We start from the raw sequence: 27461 nt of genomic DNA on the forward strand, positions 1-27461 counted from the left end.
CAATCATACATAATCATTCATGAATAACTAGTTGTGTGATTCACAAATATGCATCAAGAATAAAAATACAGTTCAAATCAAATGGAATGTACTACATTTTCATCTGTAAGTGTGCAAATTACTAAAGACCAGGGAACAATAATTCTCCCCTAACCTTACTTTACATTATACAGAAATAGGGTAGACCATAGAAGTTGCTTATCAACAGTACATAATAAATATTCACACACTACATTATTAAAGATTCATATGCTTGTATAAGAAATGTCCACATTCCTGTGCAAAGTGCAGAGTGCAAAAATCGACTTGCGCCAAAGTTGCTTATGTGATGTTTGAATAAAACAATTGGGATTTGGGTACTAACTCGGTCTTTGCAGATCAAAATAACATCCCTAACAAAATTAGTCATGCCACACATATCCAATATCAACGAACATGTGTGCGTGTGACTTTGCTTCTGCGAAAAGCATGTGCCATGCATTTCATTTGATACATTCAATCAATTCTCTCACTCCGCTTGTCCCAACATAAAACATACTGTAGGCATCACTTTGGTGCAAGTCGATTTTTGCACTCATCAAAGCATGAAAACATACCACACAAAAATGATACCAAATGATATGGGATAAAACACTCTTTCATAAGATGTATGAAAATTTACTGTTTAGATGATTTTTTAAATAATTATCAATTTTCTAGGTGTAAACTTTATTTTTACTCACACAGTATATTCAGGAAAAGACTCACATGAACACTGGCTTGTCAGTAAAAAAAATACATTTAGCAGCTTAAATTTTATTAATAAAGGATTAAAAAGGTAAATAGTCCACCTAATAAATCTATAGATCAAAAGAACGAAGCTCGAGTATTTGAAATGATTTTTAATCACGGCAAATTAGAGTATTAACAGGGTTATTGAGTTATGTCATACTCAAAATTGGTGTATCTGTTGAAGAAGAAACAAACAATGAACTAGAACTTTAATGAGCAGATGCTTTTTCTTCAATGTTGTATTACGATACTATGACACATTAGGGCATAGTTTAGACTTATACCTTCTGACTGATCCACAAATAAAAACATTCTGAAAAGTAAAAATCAAGGATTTACCGACAGAACCTGTCATTGCATCATTAAATTGATCAAACAATTCATCTACTCCAATTGCATGTATATCAGTAGTCATATGGAATGTTACAGGGCTGTGATATATATATATATACTAAGGCAGAATATGAAGAAAGCTTCATGGCCAGCCTGTAACATTAAATATGGAATGCATCTGTTACATAATCTATAACTTCTCAGTTTTAAATAGTCCAAAGAGAGTTCACACCTTTTAGAAGCAAGTGATAGGACAACATACATCACTTCATTCTTTAAAAAAACTTAACTACACTAATCTTGTGTAAATGTTTACACATGGATCATATGGAGGCACGATAGCTCAGTCGATAGAGCAGTGGTCTCGTAATCCGGTGACCGGGTTCGAAACCAAGTCGATGCGTTAGTGCCCTTTGGTAAGGCATTAATCCTCATTACCAGGTCCCTCAGAGAGGACCTAAAGCCGTCGGCCGTCTGGTTGCTTACTTACATGCATTTATGCTTTCTTAGCAGTCAGGTAAAATAACCACCACCACCACCGCAATATGAAAACAAATCTGTCCTATCCACCCTGAATCCAACAAGTAGAAATAATCATAGACACAAAAAGCAGTACCAGATTGCAGAATACGATGCTGCTTGTCAAAGCTCATCCTTTTCATGGGGTTGTCTGTAAGCTTTATGATCCCTGACGTGTGCTACGGCCTGCAGGATAAGGCGTCTAAACTCTGGCACATCAAATTTATAGTCGCAAAACTTGGGATGTGGCTTGCCCAGGGCTGGGTGATCGATCTGTACAGGGAGGGTACAAGCATGCATGTCAGTAAGACAGTCCATTAGAGGTTTTCAGAGCCAAACAGCTCATTATGCTGTAGAAGAAATTAGATGCCCTTATGGCTCTAAAAAGGTAAATAATAGCACCAAAGTACAGTGAAACCCACCGTAGCAACCACCTGTATAGGAAGACCACATATTCCCCTTCCATTGAATAGTCTTTTTCACTGAAATGCATCTTCTATCAAAAGGAACCTGTACATAAAGACAACCAGCCTATAAACATTGCTTTTCTTGTCTTGCTTGAGTGGTCTTTATATACAGGTTTCACTACAGTCATTTTGATGCTAGAGTTGGTGTCAACTGCAGTGGTAAAAGAAATGAAAGTGACGTCAAGGATATAAAAGCCTTTACGGGACCAGTGATCCACCCACAAAAAGATTACACAATGGCTAACAGATGGGTTTTAAAAGAGTGCTGGCATCCATTATTAAGATCATTCTCTTTTTCTAGTTTAACATAGATGCCATAACCAAGGTATGATTTTCACTTATATCAACAAACTCTCACAATCATTAGTTTCCAACAGAATTGTAGAATTTCAAAGTTTCCCACTCTTCATGGAATTCATGATAACTGGTCATTGTAGATTACTGGTTAGTACCTTGGAAAATGATAATTGACTCAGTCTCACCTCATTATGTTTCTGCACCAGGTCATTATCCTCCCATGTCATATACTTAACACCTCGTATAGCAGCCAGGTGTTTGTAGCAATTCTCGTCTTCACAGTTAGAACTGCAAGATAATGATCATGCATACATGTACTTAAAAATGAAATAGAAGTAATCTTGTTTGCTTCAATGAAATCAACATTTGCCCATAGCTTCCTCTGGTGCTCTGGCAGTTGCTCACTGGCAAGCAGCAATTGCTTCATTTCATCAAACATATAGGATTGCGGTTAAGGTTACTTTCAATTGGGTTTTAAGTTAGGGTAAGGTTTAGGGTTAGGGTTAGGGTTAGAGGTATGTGTAGTATTGTGTCAAGGGTTGAGGTTAAGAATTTGTTGCAGGAGCATGTGTGTCGTACAACCCTTCTGCTTTATCACTCTCACAGAAATGTCTTGCCTGCAAAAAGAGTTTTAACCTTTCAATTCTCTCATTGTGTTTTAAATACTTTACAAGGGTACAGACTCTTGGTTAATAAAGACAATTCTTCAGCATTTTGTTTTGTTTCTTTTGGTAGGACTCCAGCTGTGAGTCCAATTTTGCTTATACATACAACAGCAAACTTTCAGTACCCTACGAGATAAAATAAGAATTATCATAACGTAAGGGTTAGTGAAGTGTGATCATCAGATATGTGGTTATGACTACTGAATTCTCTGATCCCCATAGGTTTAATACATAGATCACTCAGTTCCCTTACGCAATGTGTACAAAAGCAGGAATTTACAGGTCACGGAGGCAATAATGAAGATATGAATTATTGGAATCATAACATGGACATCATCAATCATTGATAATCCTGGAAAATTAGTAGTTTCCTTTCTGAATGCAAGCTGGGAATGAAAAACATGCATCTACAGCGCAAATTTTGAAGATTCAGCGATTCTCAATAATCAAGAAGATAAGAATCTTACATTTCAAAGATAACAGCCCAGTCTGGTAAAAAGAGTAGATGAGTTAATCCAGCTCCATGCATACCAATGAAGATGTCTGAGTTATGTGTAATCTGCAGGGAAGAATCACAAAATAAACATTTATATTTTTTCATAATTTTTCCTTATATTACAAAGGACTATATTGGCAAATTGAGTTAACAAATAAGAATGAAAACAAAAATGGTGTAAATCAAATAATTTAAATGATACCAAACTACCGACCTGAAAATTTCAATCTTCAACTCTTCCTTTAAAGATAGACTATGGAAATGTAAAACATTCAACAAATATGACCATCGATGTCAAAGACGACAATCATTCTGATATTTTACTTGAAATCAGCAATGCCCAGAAAGAACATAAAGAATCTGAATGACAGCCTGTTTGTATTAAAAAATGTACATGTAAAATGTTGTTTGTACAAAATGTCAATCTATTCAAATAGAATAGAATCAGAAATAGATGAATGTGATCAAAATTTGATTTCCTCTTTAAAGGTACTATGTCCCTTTTGCAGCCAACCTCAAATTCTGTAGAACTTTGCAGGAATTATGAATATGTCATGTATGTCCTATCTGTGAAATTTAAACGTTAGCAGTGTCCTCATATTTAAATTATGCAAGGAAACCTGTTTACTTGCTAGAGTTCACTGTCAGACACTATTGAGTGACTGACTGGCTTTTTTCTTCTTTGGTAATAACATACATGAAAAGAGTGGTAAAGGGTACATGAGCATTTGTCTACATCAATAACCCACTTCTTGTGATGGCCAAGATTAAACAGATTGAATCTTTGCGCAGCATAAAACATATGACCATTCGGTACAATTGTCTGAAAATCAAGACTATTACTTTTGGGCTCTATAGCCCTAAAGTCGATTTGACAACTAATAGTCGTTATTTTACCACTTGAAGACATTTTCAAGCCCCAACTTTTTTAGGGAAGTTCTAAATTAGTATTATCTTTCAAATGCAGTTGGAATTTAACTTTTTCATTTTTTGGCCTGCAAATGGGACATAGTACCTTTAAGTATATTTCATATGTTAAGAAATCTGAATGAATTGCTAACCTGAAGTTGATCAGCAATTTTCATGTTTCGCCTGGAGAAAAAAAATCAGAGAAAAAATATAGACTATCTATCAGTTTATATAGGTAACAAATGAAAATATGTATGATTTCAAATTAATTTGATTCATCTCAACTACCATTGGTATATCCATTAAAGGTACTTAGTAACATTGTGATGGTTGATTTCACAAATCTGTTGAATCAGGATGCAAAACACGTAAAATTATGTTTGTATGTATGGATTATCCAACTACGATGCCCCAAATCCGAAATTAATTCACGCAATATGAAGATTTTTAACAAAGTTCAACGGGTTTTTGAACAGGCGTCGATGTGCGGCGCTTCTGAATCTAATTTCTCCCAACAATTTTTTTTAAAATTTTCCCAACCGTTTTCCCATGAAAAAAAGACATAAAAGCAGGCTATAAAAAATCTGTCAACACTTAAATGTCTGGAATGGAATGTAGAGCCATTTTATTGCTTTGTGAAATTTCCATTCACGTAAAATGTAATTAAATTGTAATAATATGGTTGGGAGAATTAAGGAATCGATCGGATCAGTTTTTTCCAACTTGTACCATGAATAATGGTCTGTTTTCGCTCAAATTTTCAGATTATCTTTAATTGTACATCTAGCATTGAAGTTACTACCTATAGCACCACTATCTCTCATCTGAACAATGTTACAAAGTCCCTTTAACAGGGGTAGGGGAAGGAGGGAGGGGGATTCTCCCTAGATGAGGAGAGGGGCTAGGGCACAGCACATCTGCAACACTCTATATGCTCACTATGACATTGCAAGTACAGCGGAGCTTTAAGCAATTCACATTTTACATGTTAGAATTTCTTTTAACTCATTACGCCCCTTATGTCTATTTTCCATTTTAAAACTAACACTGGGGTCAACAAATTGGAGAGAGCACTGGAAAGAAGAGAGAGAAAGATAAAGAGTGAGAGAGAGAAGATCAAATAATTGAGGCATGAGCTCTAGTTTAAACAAATAACACTTAGTGAAAATTCAAACAAAATAGTGACAGAGTGACAGAGAGAAAGAAATAAGACAAACTAGATATGACCATACTTGGCTTGAAAGTATATTAGTTCAATGTTAATTGAAATTCACTTACCAGTGGTATACAACTACATTGACTTCCACCCCAGGCATATTTTGTAGCTCCTCTACCAACTGTTTAACAAAAAAAGAAAGAAAAAAAAAACAGTTTAAGAGCTGCACATGCAAAATACAGAGCTGTTCCTTGAACTTCTCTCTTGATTATCAAACCAGAAGTCACAGAATCAAAAGGATATTACAGAGAATGTATTTGAAACAGGATGTACTTCTCAGATCATTTGCCGGTATGCATTACATGAGGAGACCATGTAACCTTTAGGTTTTATATAGGGTAGTGATTTTGATGACAAAAATAAATATTCTTATCTTAATAAAAGAGCATCCTTTTGCTCACTTGGTTGCAAAATTTAAAAACCAGAAAGATGATATTTAGGGAATTTCGTTAACCATCCTAGCACTAAATACACCTGTTTGGATATGCATTATCCAGAAGATACCATGTGAAAAGTATGGTTGCCCAAGTTTTATTTTCATAATCAGATTTAGTTGAAAATAAACTTCAATAAAACTGCACATGAATACATAGACAAAATTATATCACTAGCTTGACACAAAGTATAATGTAGCAGGTGATAAATTTTGATTTTGAGTTGAGAACATTTGTGAGTTAAGTACTCATGTCACAAAAAGGATTTGGCTTCAGCTCTGTTTAATAAGTACTAATAACACACATTTCTACATGGATACAAAAAATTAAAAGGTAAACATTATATCTGTTGCTCTCACCTCATTTTGGTTAACAATATTCCTGTGCTTGGTCTGCCTGTCAAGAAGTGTAATTCGTATTTTGTCTTTCTGAATTGGGGATAAATTGGGAAAAACAAACAAACTTGAATTTATCCATAAGAAATAAACTGCTAATTACACCTTCCATGAGAAATTTATTCTGTATTATGTAATTTCATATTTGTACATAAAATTTGGTAAACATCCTTTGAACTTCTATCTTGAATCCAATCCAAAATCAAGCTAATCTTGAGTTCTAGTAATGACAGAAAATAAGTCATCAAATAAGTGTAAAACCCAAAGTTAAACAGCATCTTCAAAATATTACAGTTGAATGGAGCAGTTTTTTGTGGCTTTTTCTTTATAAAACACATCCTGAACACTCTGTTTTATCCTTTAATTTTAATCCGACACTAGAATATTCAATAAAGGTGTAAGTATAAGTCAAAAACTTTCAGGGAAAAAAATACTTTAAAAATTTGGGGTGCTACTTTTCAAGCTTGCTTGCATGAAAATAACACTTGTTTAATTTGTTTTGCATTGAACTCTATGCACATTTGGGGGGGCTCTTTTATGACTTTCAGGGGCTCTTTTTAGCATTTCAGGGGCTAATTCGCCCCAAGCCCCTGTGTATTTTTTTCACTGATTGCCTTCCACTAGGCCATCACACTCTGCTTCAAGGAGTATAGCGTCTGTTGCTAGAGATTGCGCTTGGACCTATAGCTGTTCTGTGCATTGATATGAGTGAATGTCCTTGAATGGTGCTATCAAAATAATTCCTCATGTGTATATACCAGGCCGAACATAACATAAAATGTTGATTGCTGTTTTCTTCACTTTTTTTTCATCGATGCCACTCTAGAATCAATCCTCACACCGTAGAGCTCACTCCCACTCACCTTAGGTCCTTCTTGTGTCACTCCAAGTCGATGCAGTACATGCTGTGAGAATGCTCTCATCAGGCTGCTGCCCTGGCAATGAGGCACCAGAGGCATGTTATAAAACATGCCTCGCTGCATACGTGGCAACAGACTGAAGACTCCATCAGCAATGCATATCTTCAAGCAAAGAGTGGAAAATAAACTCACAATTTGTTTCCTTAAATACTAAATAATGGTCTTATATACCCAGGGTAGCCATATTAGTATTAATACTGCTCTTGCCATGGTCCCTGTAATTACTTTCCAAGCATTGCTAGTAATACACCCGGGTCAAGAGGGACAGATGTGGGTGAACATCTTGTCCAAGGATGTAAAGCACGGAGCAAGGATCAAACAATGCTCACAATAATGTAATGACTTGAACTATATTTCCCAATTACAGGGAAGCAACATCAAAAACAGTAATCAAACACACCTTTATACGGATCCTATAAAAGTTTAAAAATGTCTTAATAAGATCATAGTAAATTGTACATGAATACATTTTGAAAAGTGGAGAGAGATGACGTTTGATATTAAACATATATCTAACTTGTTGACTCAAATAATATATTTATTTTTAACGTTCATTGTGGAAATGTATTTTTAAAAGGGTTCCAATGCCCTGATAGAATATAATACCCTTGGTTTTTATGCTATCCTCAACCTGACTTCCCTCACTCAAATGTCGTTGTGGAGTTATGAATTCATTGATACTAATAAGTTACTAATTAGAAGGGAAAAAAGAGAAAAACTTACTCTCTTGCCATCCCAATCTTTTAAATGCAGAAAGTGAGTGTCTGTGAATACTGACCACATGTCAAAAAATAGATCCCCATACACCATGTTACTCTGGAAAAAAACACACATTAGTACATGAAATTAAATAACCAGCAAAAAATACAGTTAAAAGTAAAAACAACTTTTTAGATGAAATCTCTGACATACCTCTATCTTTAAAAAAAAAGAAGATGTTATCATTACTTGAATATGTATACATATATTCCCAATAGAATTTTTCATTTCCAGTATCATTGTCATCAAACATACATCATGTCTTGTAAGAGTGTCCTGAACACAAATTGTCACGCACAGAAATTCAAGATTTTTAAACAACTGCCATCATCTCTACTGAAGCGTAGTTCCACTGATAGTGGCAAGAAAATAAAAGTCATGGTAACTCGATCCCTTTACAAAATAAGAAGAAAAGAGAAAACAGAGAAATTTGAATGTTTAGTCATACTTACTGAATCCCACATAACAATATTGATGTCTTGTGAAAAGCTTCCATTGATGTGTTGAGACATGTAAAGATTGATGAAATCACAGAAGTGGTGATACATATTGACACCTGCACAAAAAAAAACAACAAGCATACATAATAATCATGAATAAAGTCAAACATTATGTACAGCACTGAAATTGACTCCTCAAATATATACAGTAGAGTAGGGGATCTTAAAGCAATAGTGTTTTATGGGATTCATTCATTGTACAATTGCATATGTGTGAAGATTGAGAGTAATCCAGTTCAGATATTGTTCTTTTGATTAGTGAATACTGTAACAAAAAAAGGAATTAATAACGATGGCCATTTTTTAGGGACAAAAATTGAAGAAGAAAAAATACACCCTTGTGCTGTTATTTAGTCATTTTAGCATCATGACACTTTCTAGAATCTAGAACACAAAAATATACCATCTATATATAGACATAGAAAGAATTTAAATGTAACAATATATACATGTACACAGATTTTTAGTTCATACAAAAATTGAAGACTAAAAAAAAGAAAAGTTAAAGGTAGGTAGCCAGGTTCCTCTTCAATAGTTTTTTCAATATGACACAATGTTCATGAAAGGAAACAATATTAGAACATGTAGACAGTTGTTCCTTGCAGTTAAACATTAAAGCAGATTAATTTTCAGTATTGACGTAAATCAATTTGAAAAGAAATCAGTTAAAAGAGAGATGGCACCGCAACAAGGACAAAGAGGTATTGAAATTCAGATGAAAGTTCAGAGTGTCCTAGCAATCCTACCTGAATCAAATTTCATGAAGATAGTTGGACGAGTAATCACTAGATCGCACTTTCTCTTGTGTTTTACAGGCTTGAAGACAGTCTCTGTGTATTCATTTAACTCTCCATACCTATGAAACATGTCACAAACAGAAAATCTGTTGCTTTTCTGATCATAAGGTAAACTGCCTTTACATGAAACAATAAGTACAGTAACAATATGTTCTCTCGTAGACAGATTCAATAAATGGTTCCATGCTGAAGATGTTTTACAATAGTCCACATAATACTTACGGTAATAAAACGATTCAGACCACATCTAAGATTTCAGTATACAAGTATCAGATAAATGTGTCAATCTGATATCCCTTCTAGAGCTTGAATCAGATAATAGTTCAAATAAAACTTTCCAATGTCCATTTATGTTCATAATCCCACAATACAATTCCAAAATACTTTGTAATGTATAGGACATATCTTGGACTTGCACAACTACAACTGGAGAACCCTATTCTTACTCTCCAATTTATTTCATTTATGCAATTTCCAGCAGAGTTGTACAAAAACAAAAACGCAGAGACAATGGAAGTAAGAAATACACAGACTTTTGCCTGAGAATAGCCATAAGGAAAGTAATTCCTGTATTATAGTAGGTACTCCTCATTAGCAGGTAGGTAGTTTACAAACATAGATAAAAAACAAACAATCACAATTTGTACTGACAATAATAGAGAATCAATAAAAAACTGTTTTAAGTAGAAGACATTGAAGAGATAGGAAGAATGCTTCCAAGACCATGCTCGCCACAATAAGATGTAGGCTTATCAAAATGATCACCTCTGTACAATTTTCAAAAAGATGATATAAGAGATGGTGACTGAAAGTAACTCACCATGACTGTAGTTCTGAGAAGTGTTTACTCTGAGACTTGAGGTAGTCTCGGTCCAGCTTGCAGTGGCCACCAACTACACCTGGCTTGTTGAAAGCTTCCACACTAAATCTGTGAAATCGAGGTGTAAGAAAATTCATATAAGATGAATCTAAACAAAAAGAAAGGATATCAATATGCCTGTATGAAACACTGGAAAGGCTTATCCTGTTCCATGTGGTGTGAATCGCAGAGGTGGATTAGTTTGCAATGTTTAGTAGCCTCATAGTTTGACTGTGGGGGTCATTTTTCTGTAAAGCTATTTGAGTAATAGTGCAACAAAAGAAGAGTCCTGTGCATGCAACAATGAGTATTGAAAGGATGAACATTGGGATGATGCATACAATAACTTTCATATTAGCTTCTAGAGTAATCAATCAGGCAAATTATAAATAATATTTAAATATAAATATATACATATCTTTTATTTTTACTAAATATAAACTAGATGGATATTCAACTGCGCGCAGTTGAAAATGATGCCTCTATCCGCCATAGAGCGATTTTACAATGTAATCTATTAACGATCTTTGACCTCATGACCCTAAAATCTAATCAGTTCATTAGCTCTGTAAGATACATACATCTCCTGAGTTTGATAGTAATCCATTCGTCGGTTCTATTGACAATGCATTCACAAGCTATTTTTCCATACATAATGAGCCCTATGACCTTGTGACCCCAAAATCTTATCAGTTCATTGGCTCTGCAAGATACACACATGACGTAAGTTTTGCGGTAGTCTATCAATCGGTTCTTGAGATAACGCGATCACAAGCTATTTTTGCATACATAATGAGCCCTGTGACCTTTGACCTTATAACCCCAAAATCTAATCAATTCATTGGATTGGCTTTGCAAGATACATACATGACCTAAGTTTGGCAAGAATCCATCAATCGATTCTTGAGATAAAGCGATCACGAGACAGACGTACAGACGTACGGATGGAAGGACAACCCGAAAACATAATTCCTCGGGCTACTTTAATTGTAGAGGCATAAAAATAAGTCTACTTACCTTTTACGATTGTGAGCAGATTCAAGCTTTCTGAGATCAAGGTATAAATTCTTGGCTCGACAGTGACGTATGAGCTCACTGCACTCCAGTAATGAATCATCCTATTAATGGCAAAAACAAAAATAAATATCTTACAAACACAGGTATCTGAATTTGAAATGTGCACTCAATTATTAAAACGTTTAAAGCTGATACTCTAAGACAATCCCAAATACTGAGATAATTACATAAATAGAAAGCTTTTAACCCCCATAATAACACCAAATGGTGTCCACCCGACAAAACAAGTTTAGAATAATGAATTTATTCGAGTAAACTCTACCAAAATATCTAAGTCTGAAACCCGGAAGTGCACGTAGAGTCGGGCCTCTATCCGTGACGTCACGAACGGGAGTCATGGGCTCAGTGAGAGTGAATGGCAGTGATATCCCTACGTAAATGCTATCCTGTCAGAGCTTAGATTTGTTGTTGTTAAGGAGTATATTTGATGGATTTTCTGTTTTCATTTGAATGAAGAATAACGAAGCAACATTTTCCAGTCGCTGATTTCTTTTTATATCCTCATATTCACCTATTTGGTAGAGATTTAAGACGAGTTTACTGCTTAGGAATTAAAGTTAAATCGTGCACTTATGAATAGGCGGATGCATTATAAATTATTGTCATCAGATGTACATGAGCAGTTTTGTAAAACGAATAGGTCTAGAACTATGATAGTACTTATCATAGATGTGTGTGACTGCCTCAAAAAAGGATACAGTACCAGTTAAACATTTTATGTTGTAAAATATCAAACTTGAACGAGATCATGCAAGCGCGCTTCCTCTATAATATTTTGGCGAGTGATGCGGCTCTTGCATGAACGTTCGTGGAGCGAGCAGAATCGGGAGGTAAGACCAAGCCGCTGCTCTAGGCGCTGCTTTCTTGTGAAGGAACGTACATGTACGTGCGCTAGTTATATGTTTATCGGCAATTGCAAGAGAATGAAAGTGACGTTGCCAGCTAAGAAAAACAACTAACAAAGACTTGCTCCTGACTACCGGTGTCAGAATTGGTAGATGAAGGATGTTCAGGGCCAAGGAAGGCGAAAGACATGGGAAAAAGGAAGAAGAAACCATCGGGAGATCGCTGCAGTGTATGGTAATGAACTGTGCATGGGTAGACAGCTACTGTTCACTCCGTGCCTAGGCCGATTTCAACACCAAAACAAAAATTACATGGTGAAAATATCGACTAATAGCACATCGTTGGCATGTATATGTCATAATTTTTAAAAGGGGAATTGATATTAATACTATGAAGTACTAGGGGAAGGTAAAGAATTGTACATAGAATTATGATTTATTAGGCTTTTCAGCCTTTGAAACAAAAATATGCAGAAAATCGTATAACTCTGCACATGTTTGCTATGGAACATCCGGGTACGTGAATATACTCTCTCCCGGACGTGAGGTCATAAATAGTAGACCAGCGTCGTGACTGATTTTCTATGCAAAGAGAGGCGGATATTTTAGACATTTCAATTGAGGATTTCGAGTAGACAGAATTTTTTTGTGATATACTAAGTAATTGAAAAACTTAAAAATAACATATACTTACCGTAGGTAACAAATTAAGGGACATTTATTTGCTTAGAGTATCAACTTTAAGTAAAAAGAAAATATTTGCATCATTTTCACTCCAGTCACAATAGATTAGCAAATAAATGCCAAAAATAATGAAACATAAATGCTTATACAAAAGATTGTTGATTGCTAAGCAAGTAGAAGTTAAAACACTCCCTGATCCACAAACAAATGTATTTTATTTTCTACATGACTTTTTTTATCTGCATCTCTAACTGAACACATTAATACCATGATCACATATATTGCGTGCCTAAGTTTCAGAAAGCATTTAAAATGGTTCTAGTACACCTACCCCCCCCCCCCAGTCAACTACATGTACCCTCTAGGACAACTACCCCCTAGGGCAACCACCCTCTAGTATGACTACCCCCTGGGACAACTACCCCCTCCCAGTAAACTACCCCCCGGACAGACAACTACCCCCCCCCCCCCCCGGACAACTACCCCCTACGACAACCAACCTCTAGGATAACTATCCTAAGAGGTAGTTGTCTGGGGATTAATTGTCCCAGGGGTAGTCATCCTAGAGGGTGGTTGCCATAGGGGGTAGTTGTCCTAGGGGGTAGTTGACTGGGGGTGGTTATCCAGGGGGGGGGGGGTGTCTAGGGGGTAGGTAAAAATTGATGATAATGCTACTATACCTCTGACTTTGGTTCACATATAACTTTCATTGTTTCTATAGTATGTTTGATGAAACCAAAATCAGCCTGGGTCCAAAACAGTTCCTGTTGTTCTTCAATATCCTTCGCCCTATAGAAAAAAATGAATGATATAATGAGTATTATGCACTATAGAAATTACTTTCATTTTCATCAATGTTATTATTTGAAGGCTTCTACAGTGATACACACTCATCCTGAAGATGATACAACCTATCAAAATGTCAAGATAGATCATGAGTGGGCCCTTTTCAAGGCCAACTAACCCTGTCAAAAGATTAAGTAGCAACCGCAAACTTCACTCAAATTGTTATTATTATTAAAGATAAACTTGAGTTCTGGTAAATATGAAAAAATAAATTCTCTCAGAATCCAACAAAACTTACACTGAATGATCAAAATTACAAATAAATGAGATGTGCCAAACAATTCTGTAAATATGTGTTTTTTTCTCTCTCACTTTGTTCAATTAGTATAATTGTTTTTGCTGTTGCTGTTGTTATCATTGTCATTTTCTGTATGTTCTGTAAATGTGTGTATATTCCCTTCCAATATATCCAATGAAAACTCTGAGCATTATGAAATGCACAACAAAATTCTTTCTTCCACATGTAGTCAATAGACCGATTTCACTGTAGTTCTTCAAATTCAAATCCATAAAGTCATATAACCTCAGTGATATGTTACTTTTTAATGATATACTAACAATATATACTCACCAACCTATAGCTAGTTCTGTACAAACAGGAAAATTTGGATACTGGCTGACAAGGCACCCTTCTTCATAGCCCCAACACCTCGCCTGATCTAAATCTGCCTGTTACAATTAAAGTGTTTGTGTGGGTGGGTATGAAAGAGAGATTCATATATATTTGGATAAATTCACATTTCTCAAAGATGATCAAGACAAAATACAGATGGTGTGTTATTATTATCATCATCATCATTATCATCATCATTATTATAATTATCATTATTACTATTAATATTATTATAATTAGTATCATCATTATTATCATTATAATCATTATCATCACCAACATCCATCATTTTACTGAGTATTATTATTCTACATTATCATCATCATCATCACAATTTCCTTTTTATATCAGCATTCATTAAAAAAAATGTTATTCTGAACTTCACCTAATAGAGGGGATCGAATACCAAACTTAATCAATATGATGGTCAGGACTCTCCTCCCTGAACAACTCGTTGTGATTTGCATGTGTATCACTAATATACCCCTTTTGTGTTTTGGATTCTTAACGTCCAAAGGCAGCGACTTTTCTACAAGGGGCCTACATTTATCATGCTATGAAAAGGGATGACATACATGGATTCCAGCATTACACTATAGCCTGCATCTTTAAAACACATTGGGCAAGGATACGTACAGCAACACATTTCACACGCTCCATTTTCTGCCTGAGCTACATTTGAATCCACTAACTTTGGTTCATTACAGCTAGGTTGATCGCCTCCAACTCGCCTCTTCATGAATCAATTACTTTTAAATAGATATTACAAAGGAGAGTAGGAGACCTCCAAAAATTACCTTGTATGGACAGCTTTCGTCTAGCCTACAATCCTCTGCCATTTCGGGGTGACTTTGAAAGAAAAAGGGGTATTGGGATGGGGGAAGGTTGGGGTCATTAAACTTTCTTGAAGATCCATCTGAAACTCCTTGGGAGAAAGCTGAACCAACGTAGAAAGCAACACAGAGCAACCAGACAGACTCCATACCCATGTTGCTCATGTTTCGCACAGCTTCTGCTGAGCTGAAAGGAATGAGGAGAGAACAGATGCTTTTTTTTAATGATTAACTAGTAATGAATCAAAATGGAAACATACAAATAAATAATCATAGTAACATGACACTCTTTACATCTAATAGTCCAATAAAATGTCTTTTTTTGTTGTTGCTTGCTTGTGTCATAGTACTTACTTACAATATAGGAAAGAGAAAAATTGATTTTCACATATTAAATAAACATTAACCCCCTAGCGAAATTGTGCACATCTGCCTATAAAACTAACCCATATCCTCCCTCCCCCTCCTCCCCCATCCCCTTAAGAAAACAAAGACAATTAGAAATCTGCATTTTCTTTATTCAATGTTGGTTGTATCAGGACAATTACCCCCTGGAGTATTACCCCGAAAACCCACCCCCTCCCAAAGACAACCACCCCTGAGGACAATTACCCCCCAACCCCCAAGGATCACAGAGGATAATCACCCAACAACAGCTACCCCCTCCACAAAAAAAAAAAAAAAAAAAAAAAAAATGACCCTTCCTATTCAAAAAGGGAAATCCAACCCAAATAGACAACTACTCTAAAAGAAAGCAGAAACATCAGAGGAGCTAACAGATAAATTTTAATTAAATCTGAATAAATATAAGAAAGTTATGAGTTTTTAAAGTTATAATCACTATTATGTGGGCACTTCAAATTGGCTGAAGCAGTAACGTCAACATGATGTAGTGCTGGACTATAAAAGGGAGAGGGAACTTACAAGAAAAACAGAAATTGTTGATATTTGTTTACAAGGCAAATGGGAGTTATCTACGTCCTACGTCATAATCCACTGACCAAACTACCACTTTGAGATTCGCATAGACTTTGTGATCTCATATTTCAAACATGCATAACTTCCTTATTATTGGTCCGATTTATTTCAAACTTTTGCCATTTTGTTTCTGTTAATTATTTTTCTGCTTTTAAACATATCAACTTATTACAAGGGTTGGAATGTCTAGTTGGTTTTAATAAAAGCTGATCTTCTTTTTCAGGGGGGCCGGTAATTGTCCGGGGGGGGGGGGGGGGAGTGGTGAATGTCCGATGGGGTAATTTTCTGACTGCTGCTAGAAATATAGATCTATATATATTAGACCTAGATCTATATTTTACAAATTAAAAACCCAGCAAAATCAAGAAGTCGCAGTCGAAGGGGAATTAAACATTTTTTAGCATTTTATACGACTCTTAACCTGCAGCTCTAAACGACAATAATTAGCTTACGATGTGCTACCAATTTTAACATTGCCAAAACAACTTCTTTTTTGTTTTGGCACTTCAAATAAATTGAGAAGGCCTGTTCTACTTTTACTTTTTCTAAAATTCTAGACCTTTTTAAAGTTTTTATCTAGATCTAGACCTATAATATACAATAAATTACAACATATTCTAAACTACTACTGATGTGATCAACAGTAGGAAAACATGGTGAACAAAGGTTAAGGAGGCAAACATACAAACAAACAACAGGTCAATGCAGTACCACCAGCCTTCGACCTTCTATCTAAAGTTGTATGCAAAAGACTGGCACTGCACTCCATACATGCACAGTATACGGTACATGGTCGCGCGTATGTCCACCACGCCCACTCCATGACATGACCATTCTTTGAACAAACATAAAATTATATGAAACTTGAAGTTGAATCCAAATATATTTCACCCCCAAAAGTACACCTGTAAACTTGAAATTGGTCATGGTTCAACGGTAAGCCAAACAATATTATTATTTCTGTATTAATTAACTATTACCTATCTATACAGCAATCAGCCAAGTTTCACCTAGATCTACCAAAATAAAAGTAAGTTACCAAGTTCGGTCGAGTCACACGTGTACGATCCTGGAAGTTTTTCAAGAGCGACAGTAAAAATATGGAATTCATATAGGCGGTGCGGCGATAGGATTTTTCAATTTATTATCAAATGTAAAAGGTCATTACCTTTACATTATCTATTTTAGAAAAGAAAATTAGGATGAATGATTTAGAAGATATTACTGTTAGAGATAAACACATTTCAAAGAGTTTCAAAAGTGCCTGTAAAAGCAGACCAACCTTGACGTCACCGTCGGCCAAATATACACGCCAATCAGATGCTAATGATAGGCGCACGCTATTACATCAGTGCGCGCCAATCAGCATTTGCAAAGGAGAGGCTGGCAGCGCGGGTCACGAACTCTGACCTTTAGTCTGTCGACATCCTTCACAATTTTCAAGAAATTTTCTTCTAAAAGGTACGTAAAATTATTTTGTACTGAATTTTCGCGTTAAGTAATTTATTAATAACATAAATTTGAAATTTAGGTACTCTAAATCCAAAGGAAAGTTGTTAAAATCGGTATTAGTTGTGGAAGCATATGTGCTCGCCGTTGTGGTGTTCGGCGCACCGGCTATGCAATATCGTGTGTATTATTCTACGTGAAAAACTACGGAGCCTTCCCTTTCATCAGCGAGGAAGCCCCGCTAAATGTTATGTGCAAACAGTCGAAAGCCAAGACAGTAATTTAATTTTTCTATCGAGCCACCTTGTTTTCTACTAAAATTAATGAATATTACATTTACACATGTCTTAATAAATCAATGTAAATGTTGCATATTACTTACCACCACCTTGCTTGCTGTGAAATATAGAGGTGAACATGGCTTTGTTTTGTTCCTGTTTAACTTTGACCTTTGTGCACCCTTATCCATTCTTTGTATGCGATACCGGTATACGGTCCGATCCCCATCACACGCTGACCCTGTCCCTCGGCCTCTCTGAGCCCAGAGAGATGGGGGAGGTAGATCTAAATCTAATCATACAATTTTCTGCTGAACAAATAGGTCTACTAGTTCTTTGTAGGCCTACTAGAAAGTTTGCTGGATGAATCATGAGACATGGTGAAGCCTAGACCTACTTCTGAATAGACCTAGCTGAGATTGAGAAGGATAGCATTGCATGCAACCGAAGCAAAGCCAAGCAAAAGCCTGTATTTTGTAAATGGTGCACATGTCTTAATTTAAACTAAGCAGGACTAATGATTAGTTGGCATTGCAGAGACTGAGTCCAGCCTGAAGAAATGTTAAAACTGTACTATTTGTAGTAGCCTAGAGGAGCAAGAAATAGTTAACTCGAACTACATCAACATGGATAAGCACTGGTGGTCTGGTGGTCCTGAAAGAAAGTGCGCTTGTGGAAATAACATGAATTTCCAGCATTTTCAATTTGTACAAAAATTGTAGAACATAAGAAATCATGAACCAAATTTCACATTTCAAAAACTTAAAAAATGTTGACTCCTGTCATATTACTGTTAAAATAGATCTAAGCCATTTTCAGTTTTGCAATTTCTTAAAGGGGGTGTAGCATGACGAGACTACGTGTCTTTCCTGTGGCCTGACTCGGGGGGGGGGGGGGCAATCTGGTATAATACGACTACAGACAAAGTATTCACGAGACGTTCACGTGCATGCAACATGAGCCTAACTGAAGCATGAGGAGAACTTCGGTCTGTTTCGTGAACATTTAATAGAGTGTATGAAACTTGAAAAACAGCATATACATTCATCAAATTGACAGATAATTCAACCTACATATATATGGTGATGTTCTCTTGACATACAGTTTCATGTAAGCTTACAAGACTAATTTGAATTGTCTTTGACGCGGAAGATATGTTTTTAATAACGATTCAAACAATATGTGAAATATTCAGACCATATTAGATTCCCCAGCCTCTGACATCAAGTTGTCATGAAGAACAGCAGAGAAATCAAAGAATGTGATATTAATAGGAAATAAAAGTTTTGATTTTTGCAATCATTCAGAATTTCAGATTAACTTCAAGTTACTTGTCATTTGTCTAATTTCTTTAAAATAAAAAGATCAATTGAATTGTTGAACCCATTCTCCTCCATTGAAGCAAATGCATTCAAAGTAATTTTCTAATCCTCAAAAGTGGGGGAAAAGATCTTTTCTAAATATGTGTCCACCACCTAAATATTTAAAGGGAAAGTCCATCCTTGGTTTAAATGGAACCAGAAAACTTACAGACATCAGAGAATCTATTCAGATGTCCACTCCTAAATGACCAATGCTGCCTGGAAGACCTAGTGGCAGCAAATGAGAAGGCTCTTCACTGTGTACAAGCCTGGCAGAGTATTTGAGGTCAGATGCTGGTCACGAAAGAAGAATACAGAGTGTATATATCTTTTTCTTTAACATGATATTATTTATTTTTGTTGCTTGATAAATCTTTGTAGATATTTATCACAATTATGAAATTTTAGATGGTTACCATTTTGTGTTGTTGTTTTTTTTTAATTTAAAAATTTCATTTAGTTCTGAGTTTTGAGTTTATGATCGATCGGATGGGTGGTACATGCACAACATTACTTATTATAGGCTCTGTATAAGCTTGGCTTGTTAGAAATTATAACTCTTGTGAGTAATGTGACGCGGGATTCCATATCCTTAAACTGCTGGCTAACAGAGCAACAAGACCAAGCTCTGTAATTATTAGGATCTCTGTCCAGTAGTGCCGTGTTTGTGTCATCGAACTGGATCGACCAAATCAATATACAGTATATATATATATATAATATCTTCCCGTAACATAAGAGTAATTTTAATAGTTTCATACTTTTAATTAAATCTAATGTCAATTGTTATTGTATAATTGTTTTAAATGGTGGCACGCTACAAGAGTCCTATCTCGCACCCCGGGGCAACGTGTCTGACACGGCCGGTTGTAGCAACTACTCCTTAGATCAAGATTTAATCTTGATCTAAGGAGACACAAACGAACGAAGAGACATCAGTGAAAGTTTGAGCATTGAAATCCAATAATATTGAAATAAGAAAGTTATGAATGTTTATAGTTGCAATTGATCGAAAACAATTTGACAACTCTGACTATGACATATCCTGCAAGTTCCTCTAATTCCTCTCCCAGCTCTGTAATAGAAAAAAAATCATGAACTTCTATTTTCTCTAATGGAATATTATCAGTTAACCCTGTAAGTTGGGGCTTTGATCAGATCTGAAAATCGGAGCGACACCCTTGCATTTTTTTTTTTTTTTTTTTTTTTTTTTTTTTTTTTTTTTTTTACTGTTCTTTAAATTTTGAGCACTTCGATACCTAAATTCACTCATACATGTACCTTGGATAATTCTCTCATTTTAAGTTGTTGTATATATTGAAGCTACGAGAGGCTTTATAACATACAATGGAGAAAAAAATGCATCCCTACATTATAATCCGAAATGGCGCCTCACATGTTTTGCCTCTTCTCTTAGACTAATATTATTCATTCATTTGAAAGTCATGAAAAGGCGTTTAATATCAACAAACATGGTCTACAACAACTCTAAATGACCAAATAATCCTAGCCATGCTTCTTCTTTTTTTAAGCATTTGATAGACCAAAACTTGAAACTTTCTTAGCATATTTTGCTCAAAATTTCACTAATCTGTTTCCCTTATTTCTCTGTTTAAAAAACACACACTACATGTAAATGTCAGGGTGGTTGGACTTCCCCTTTCAACATGATCATGAATAGATAAGCTCCTCGATGGGTATAAAGTTCAAATCACAGCCTTTCACGTGCAAGACAGAAACACAGAAGGAAATGTGGTACTTAATCTGAACAGAAATTACTGATGGGCTGCCAAATGTTGGTGCTCGGTTTGAATATTATGTGAATTACTAATAGGCTACTAAATTTAGGCTACATCAATCAAACACTGGTAAAACATTCCTCAGATTCTCATTTATTATGACAAGAACTGGGACGAATGATGATGACAACTCAGGTTGTTCTTAGATTCGTTTTAACTTTAAATGTACCGTAATTAACGGTGTATAGACCGCCCTCGTGTATTAACTGCACCCCTCTTTTTCGCCCTAAATTTTTTTTTTTTGAATTGCCCACTCTGTCGGCAGCAAGCCAGGTCCGTGTTAAAAAACCCTCGCGGGAAGGTCTTTCATTTAACTACGAGGTGCAGCTTAATGTGTAAGATCATTAATGTAAATTAAAAAAACATTAGAGGACCTAGGAATCTAGAACCTTGTTGTACGCCTTGTAATAGAAGAAAAATTAGAGGAATTATTATTATAAACTACATATTGAGATCTATCAGAAAGATTACTTTCAAACCAAGATGAGAGACTAATTTGTGTGTTGTTCTAGTTTCCGAGTGGTGAGTCAACACACCGATTACTGAGCTGGGAGACATTGCCAGGCATTGCACCAGGTGGAGGGGCATAAATCGAAACTTTAAATTTTTGTTTTTTGTTTTTGGTGTACGGGTACCGTGTATAAACCGCACCCCCGACTTTGAATTTTTTTGGTGGCAAAAAGGTGCGGTTTATACACCGTTAATTACGATACATGGATATTTTTTGGGGGGTGTAAATTATTGAATTTTTTAGCAATTTGGATTTACTAATAATATAATTTTTAATGCTTTAACTCTAGCTGAATATATTGAACTTCAAATTCCTCTTTACTTTTTAGTAGGCAGGCTAGTGAGGCTACAACATGATTAGGTACATGTTCATGTCAGTGTGTAAAGACAAATTATGATATGATCAAACTTTACTTTACTTCATAAAAAAAAACCATAGCCACCTTCATAAAAAAAAATGTAAGGCATCCACATATGGACCTGTTATGTTCTGCTTTTGTAGTTTTGTTTCGTGAATTTGAGAGTTGAATATAGATTAAAACAACTGAACATTCAATGTGAGTCAGAGATTATACTGTATACCTGGAAGTAAATTAAGTATGATGTGAAATTTGTGTGAAGTGTATAAAGATTGATTAAATCATCACAATTCAGTTCTAATGTATTCGCTTTTCGGTGACTTCTATGTCCTTTGAGGGATAGAGATACATGTAGCCTAGACAATGTTTTGAGTTAACTAGAAATTCAAAATGGCTGGTAGCCAAAATGACAGGAAGTCTACTTCTGAAATGCAAGTCAATGCATTATCCGATTTACAGTGTCAGCCTAAGTTTTGTTATTTCAGACATGTTTATAAGTTTATAAGCAGTAGGAATTATATAAAAAGAAACGAAAAATTACAGTACCCTATTTGAATTGGAATAGCCAACATAGCAAAACATAAAAGTCAATAGTGATCCATGTATTTCAGCTAGTAAATCTCCTAATTCGTATAGACAGGTGCATTGGGTCATAGAGATGCATGCTCCTCTTTCCAATCTCTTTCAGTGTATACATTTTATTCTTATGATATTATAGCAAGATATGTTAGGTATTCAATGAAGTCATAGTCAAGCAGGTAAAAGTTTGGTCCATATTTCCTTTTGTAAGTCTGTTTTAAGATCATCTATTATTTACACTTGTACAGAATATTATCAGTTGGTTTGTACATGTATGTTTGACAATGTTTCAAATTGCCCCCTTGCCCCTTCAAATACTGTACATGTTTGTGCTAGTGAAACAGATAATTAGTATAAATTAGTGGAGAGCTTCAAAAGAGCTCTGAAAACCTAACAAAGTAGCTTTATAAAAGTAATACAGATCAGCTCAGGGAAATACACATATTTAATCTGAAACGTGTTTGTGCATTGTAATATGCAGACAACAGGAAAAATACATGATTGAAAACTACTGTAGTATGCAAATGATGCAATAAAATGTACAGTATAATGTTAGTTGTAGGAAATTAAAAAAAGATATTGCTTTTTATGCCTCCCCCACTAAAGGTGGTGCCTGAGGGTTGTCTGTCTAATCCGTCCCACATTCTTGTTATCGCGATATCTCAAGAACCACAAGAGATATGAGGCTCAAACTTATTGATCACCATAGGAAGACAATCTCATTAATTTTTGGGGTACATAGGTCAAAGGTCAGAGAGGTCATTTCTTTTTAATTACCCTTGTTATCACAATATATCAATAACTTCTTTAAGGTATGAGCTTCAAACATGGTGACAGTATTACTATTACAGTGTACTATACATGTAGGAAGATGATCCAATTACATTTTGGGGCTAGTACATGAACATGTAGGTCAAGATCGTGGTCGTCAGTTGAAATTTGATTATAGGCTTTGTGTTTTGATTGTGATATGTTTTTTAAAATTCCATCTGTTTCCTATACTAAATCTAGGGCAGAGACATAGGAGATGCAGTCGCACATGTCTTGTTAATTTCTTCTTTTAAAGGTAAAGACCAGTATTGGTAACGCCCCAATTTCAAAAAATGAAATGGAAGCTCTCATTACCAATCATGTGAAAGAATATGTTTTGACTAATACATGATGATAACAAATTTGCCGGGAAACCGCCTACTAATTTATATATTTGGTAAATTTATCTCTCTCATGGTCGTGTGAGAGAGATAGGGTAGTCCCATATACATCTTTCTGTGTATAGTGCTTGTAACTTTACGAAGAATGGGCCAAATTTCTTATCATTTTGATGATTCCAGAACCTTGCAGATGCTAGATGCTAGATGATCAACCTTTTCTGATCGATTCCACAACGTTTCTTTCACAATGCAATCGCATGACCATTACTGGTCTTTACCTTTAAGAAAATTATGGAAAGTATTCTTGTAAAAAATTGTATTTACTTGAAACCTTTTAATGCTGTACATGTAGAATCATGAAAAATTTCAGAGTTTGCAAAAAATGTCAAATAAGTTTACCTATTTATATTCAAATTAAGGCAATGAACATGTATGTCTGAATACACTTTTTTTAACTTAAATCTTAATTGACTTTAATTACAACAGCTTAACCAAGATTAGATAAATACATGTACAAATTGTACATGTATTGTACAGTACATCTATTGATACTACCAAGTGAAAATGGTCAGAAGATTCCTATCAAATTTTGTTTTGATATGGATTTAGAAAGAATGTAAATCTATAAAGGATGGTTTTAATTTTATATTTCTTATGATTACATCAGATTTTCAATTCTTAAATTTGTTTTTTCTTCTGTTCTCCCAAATTATCACATCACTGGTTGAAGACTCGTCTCTGTATATAAATGTTCAAATGTTCTTAGCCTCTTTGAACGTTGAGAGCTGGGGTATTTCAAAGAAACAGATATTTGTAGGAATACATGGATTTTTATAGCAACATCTTTGAAGCTTATGTAATTTAATCAAGATATTTTGTGTGAACTTTAGTACATGTAGGTACATGTACAAAACATTAAAAATACATCACACATAGAAAATCTTGTCACAATTTCTTAGGAAGGAAAATCTGATGAATCATTGGCCTTTTTTGTAAAATTTTTGTTCAAAATCATATATTCTCTTGTTCCTTTTCTCTTGCTATGGCTTTCCAGTCTCTTCACCGTGCTCATTTTAGTATGAACAAATTCTAATTAGTAGCAGTGCAAGGCTGTACATGTATGCTTTCCACAAAGCCCTACGCCCTTTCCACTGCTCTATTCAGGTCAGGTCAATCTTATACAAATTCAGCTGCTCGCCATCATGCAGTCTATAAACAGACCCAGCTTTGCAATTTCTGGCGTGAGGCATTTTAGGTTCAAGTGTATGAAATGTAAATGGGCACATCCACCATAAAGGGAATATTTGGGGAAGAATTAAAATGTTAGTACCTAACAATTTCAAATCCCATAGAATTTTGGTGAAAGAACAGAAAGGCTTAATTGTGATTAAAATGTTACTCTATACTAAAGTTCTCCTGCAGTTTGTGAAGGGAAAATGTTGTAATGCTTATTTTCTGCAAATTATGTGCAAAATATGTTTGATTTTAACAAATCTATTTGACAGATTCAATTCAAGAAAAAAGGTTGAATTCACAAATTTCAGTTGATGGCTAATGATTTCTCATTATTTTTAATGTATGCCCTTTATTTTGGCTATGCCTGATTGCATTTTGCATAATTTAGACATTTAAAGTATGAAGCATTTTTTCCTATAATATTACAAACTTTGCTCTCAGTTAAAACCAGAAGTAGAACTTCTTTCGTCATCATCACTTTTACAATTTGTTACATGTTTAATGCTTTGTTGTCATTTTTTTTTCAATATTAAAATAACAAGCCAAAAATTGTGTAAATTAATTTAAATATGAATTAAAGAATGAAATAGAGATTGTTGTTCCGTTTGGTGAGTTTTATTATCACTCTTTGAAAAAATTCATTCATTATAATGCATTGAATGTGTTTCCACCCCATCTGCAATACGTACATGTGTGTACAAAATGTACTTGGCTTTACTAATTTTCACCTGCTGCCTGTATTCAAAGACTAAGCCATAATCTTAGCCAGGGAATATATGTGCAATAGCTGGCTGACATTTCAATAGTGGCTCATTTGCATGCATATTAAAAAGCTCTTTATGCAGCAGAAGCCTGCACTTCGCTCTCCAGTCGGCCAGAGGGAGCTGAGGCACAGGGGTCAATAGTTCAGATGCACAGACGAAGATAATGTGCATAAATGATGAGGCTCGGCATTAATACAATATGAATTGTGTTTTTACCTCATTGCCGCTAAAGGAAATCGCATATAGAACTAGCATTTGTGTTGAATTTGTTTTTCCTCCCTCATTAGTGTATTATAACAATATTAGCTAGTTCATAACATTTATTTCTCCATATCCTTTTCCCCTTTTTAATTTTTCTTTGTACTTTTATAGTGATTTGGCAAAACTTTGAGGAAGAGATTATTTGTTTCTGTTTCAGTGTCATTTAGTTATAAGGAAATACTTTTTAGGGCTTAATGTATATTGATTTTGATTTATTTATTCATTTATTTCATTTCGAGACAAGATGATAACAACACATAGAAAACATCACAGGGTTGAAAAAATGATATAACACTAGCAGTATGACATTTAGCATCAGCCTTATTTTATTGTAAAGAAATAATTGTTAAGGCTTGTTTAATTCTACAATAAAGATATACTTTCTTTTATAAAGTTCTTTTAAATGTGAAAAAGGTTTCTGTATCCTGGGCTGTATTTTACTTTGTTATTGTAAAATTAATATTTGATTGGCGTCATTATCTGCTTCTGAGTATCTTTTTATCACTTTTTCCATCACTAAAGGATGGGGGGGGGGGGGGTTAGAGCTGAACATGTCAGAAATAATCACATGAAAAATTAGTTAATGGCTTGCAGTGTCTCCCAACCGATAAATAAACCAAAATGAAACAATGTAAACAATAGGATAAGTACCGTTTAAAAAAAAAAAAAATTTATGTTTCAAATACTAGCCAAAGCCCCAAATCAACAAATCAACTGAAATTTAATCTAGACATACCCAGCACATGTATGTAGAATTGTACATACTGTAAATATCATTGTACTTGGAGAAGTGTAATGCCTTGAACATATTTACATATACTGTATTATGTAACTTGAAAATGTATTGTAATAAATGAATAATTCTTGGTGAAAAAAAAAGAGAATCAATAACAACAGAAATAGTCATATATTCCAAATTTCAAAGCATTGCTAGAGATTTGACAGCTAAGATTCGCCCATATTCACATTTGAAAGAGGCAACTCTACAGTGAGTTGGAAGGTGAGATGTAGATAGACGTGAACTCCGCCCTGAACTTGGGAGGGTCATATCCGCTGGTTTTACAGGGTTGCAGAGGATGCTTCCTGTTGATAATCTACAACACTTCAGGGGCTGTCAAGCGCCCTCTGGTTGCCATGGCTACACACCCCAAAACACAGAAAAACATACAAAAAGTTCCAATGGAAAATGAATGGAATTTAACCGAGGACGTGACATGCCTTTGTTTTTCTTTTGAGAATTTGCAATGGGAAAGTAGTCTGCCTTGCATGTAGTACTGCTATGTATTAACACAAGTATCACAGATTTATTTGGAGCATTCATGCTGGCTTTAGCTTGGCCAAATATGTAACAGTGACCTAAAAGAAAAATTTTTTTTACTAACAGGTACACATTTTCTACCCCTGGGTCTAGAGAGACATCTCACTTCTGTAGATTTCTTTGTCCAGTGTAAAAGCACTCATGATTGGAAATTATGTTGACTCTTGTACTGTGTTTACTTAC

At 35.0% G+C, this 27461-nt stretch overlaps 2 protein-coding genes across 8 annotated transcripts in view; one reads left to right on the top strand and one right to left on the bottom strand.

Moving 5' to 3' along the window:
- Window positions 1-1564: 1564 nt before the first annotated feature.
- On the bottom strand, window positions 1565-18182 carry LOC100890388 (EGF domain-specific O-linked N-acetylglucosamine transferase). 7 transcript variants are annotated; one of them, XM_030972858.1, is made up of 16 exons: window positions 18045-18182; window positions 15200-15422; window positions 14361-14458; window positions 13624-13732; window positions 11355-11455; window positions 10299-10406; window positions 9428-9537; window positions 8634-8737; window positions 8146-8238; window positions 7366-7524; window positions 6467-6535; window positions 5736-5794; window positions 4610-4640; window positions 3520-3611; window positions 2573-2675; window positions 1565-1896 (listed from the first exon to the last, which is right to left on the bottom strand). In XM_030972858.1, the coding sequence occupies exons 2-16, from the start codon at window positions 15398-15400 to the stop codon at window positions 1747-1749; spliced, it is 1587 nt and encodes a 528-aa protein (XP_030828718.1). In that variant the 5' UTR covers window positions 15401-15422; window positions 18045-18182; the 3' UTR covers window positions 1565-1746. The 7 variants fall into 7 exon arrangements, with proteins under 7 accessions (XP_030828718.1, XP_030828720.1, XP_030828721.1 ...); XM_030972860.1 differs by lacking the exon at window positions 18045-18182 and adding an exon at window positions 17496-17571; XM_030972861.1 differs by lacking the exon at window positions 18045-18182 and adding an exon at window positions 17253-17360.
- The window catches only part of shr2 (orphan steroid hormone receptor 2), a gene marked incomplete at its 3' end in the record, with an annotated part of 32790 nt that continues 22927 nt past the window's right edge, over window positions 17599-27461 (top strand). The window contains 1 exon segment of the mRNA NM_001123496.1: window positions 17599-17674.

Source organism: Strongylocentrotus purpuratus, unplaced genomic scaffold, assembly GCF_000002235.5.
Source record: "Strongylocentrotus purpuratus isolate Spur 01 unplaced genomic scaffold, Spur_5.0 spur5_scaffold_6, whole genome shotgun sequence".
In the NCBI taxonomy this organism is placed as follows: Eukaryota; Metazoa; Echinodermata; class Echinoidea; order Camarodonta; family Strongylocentrotidae; genus Strongylocentrotus; species Strongylocentrotus purpuratus.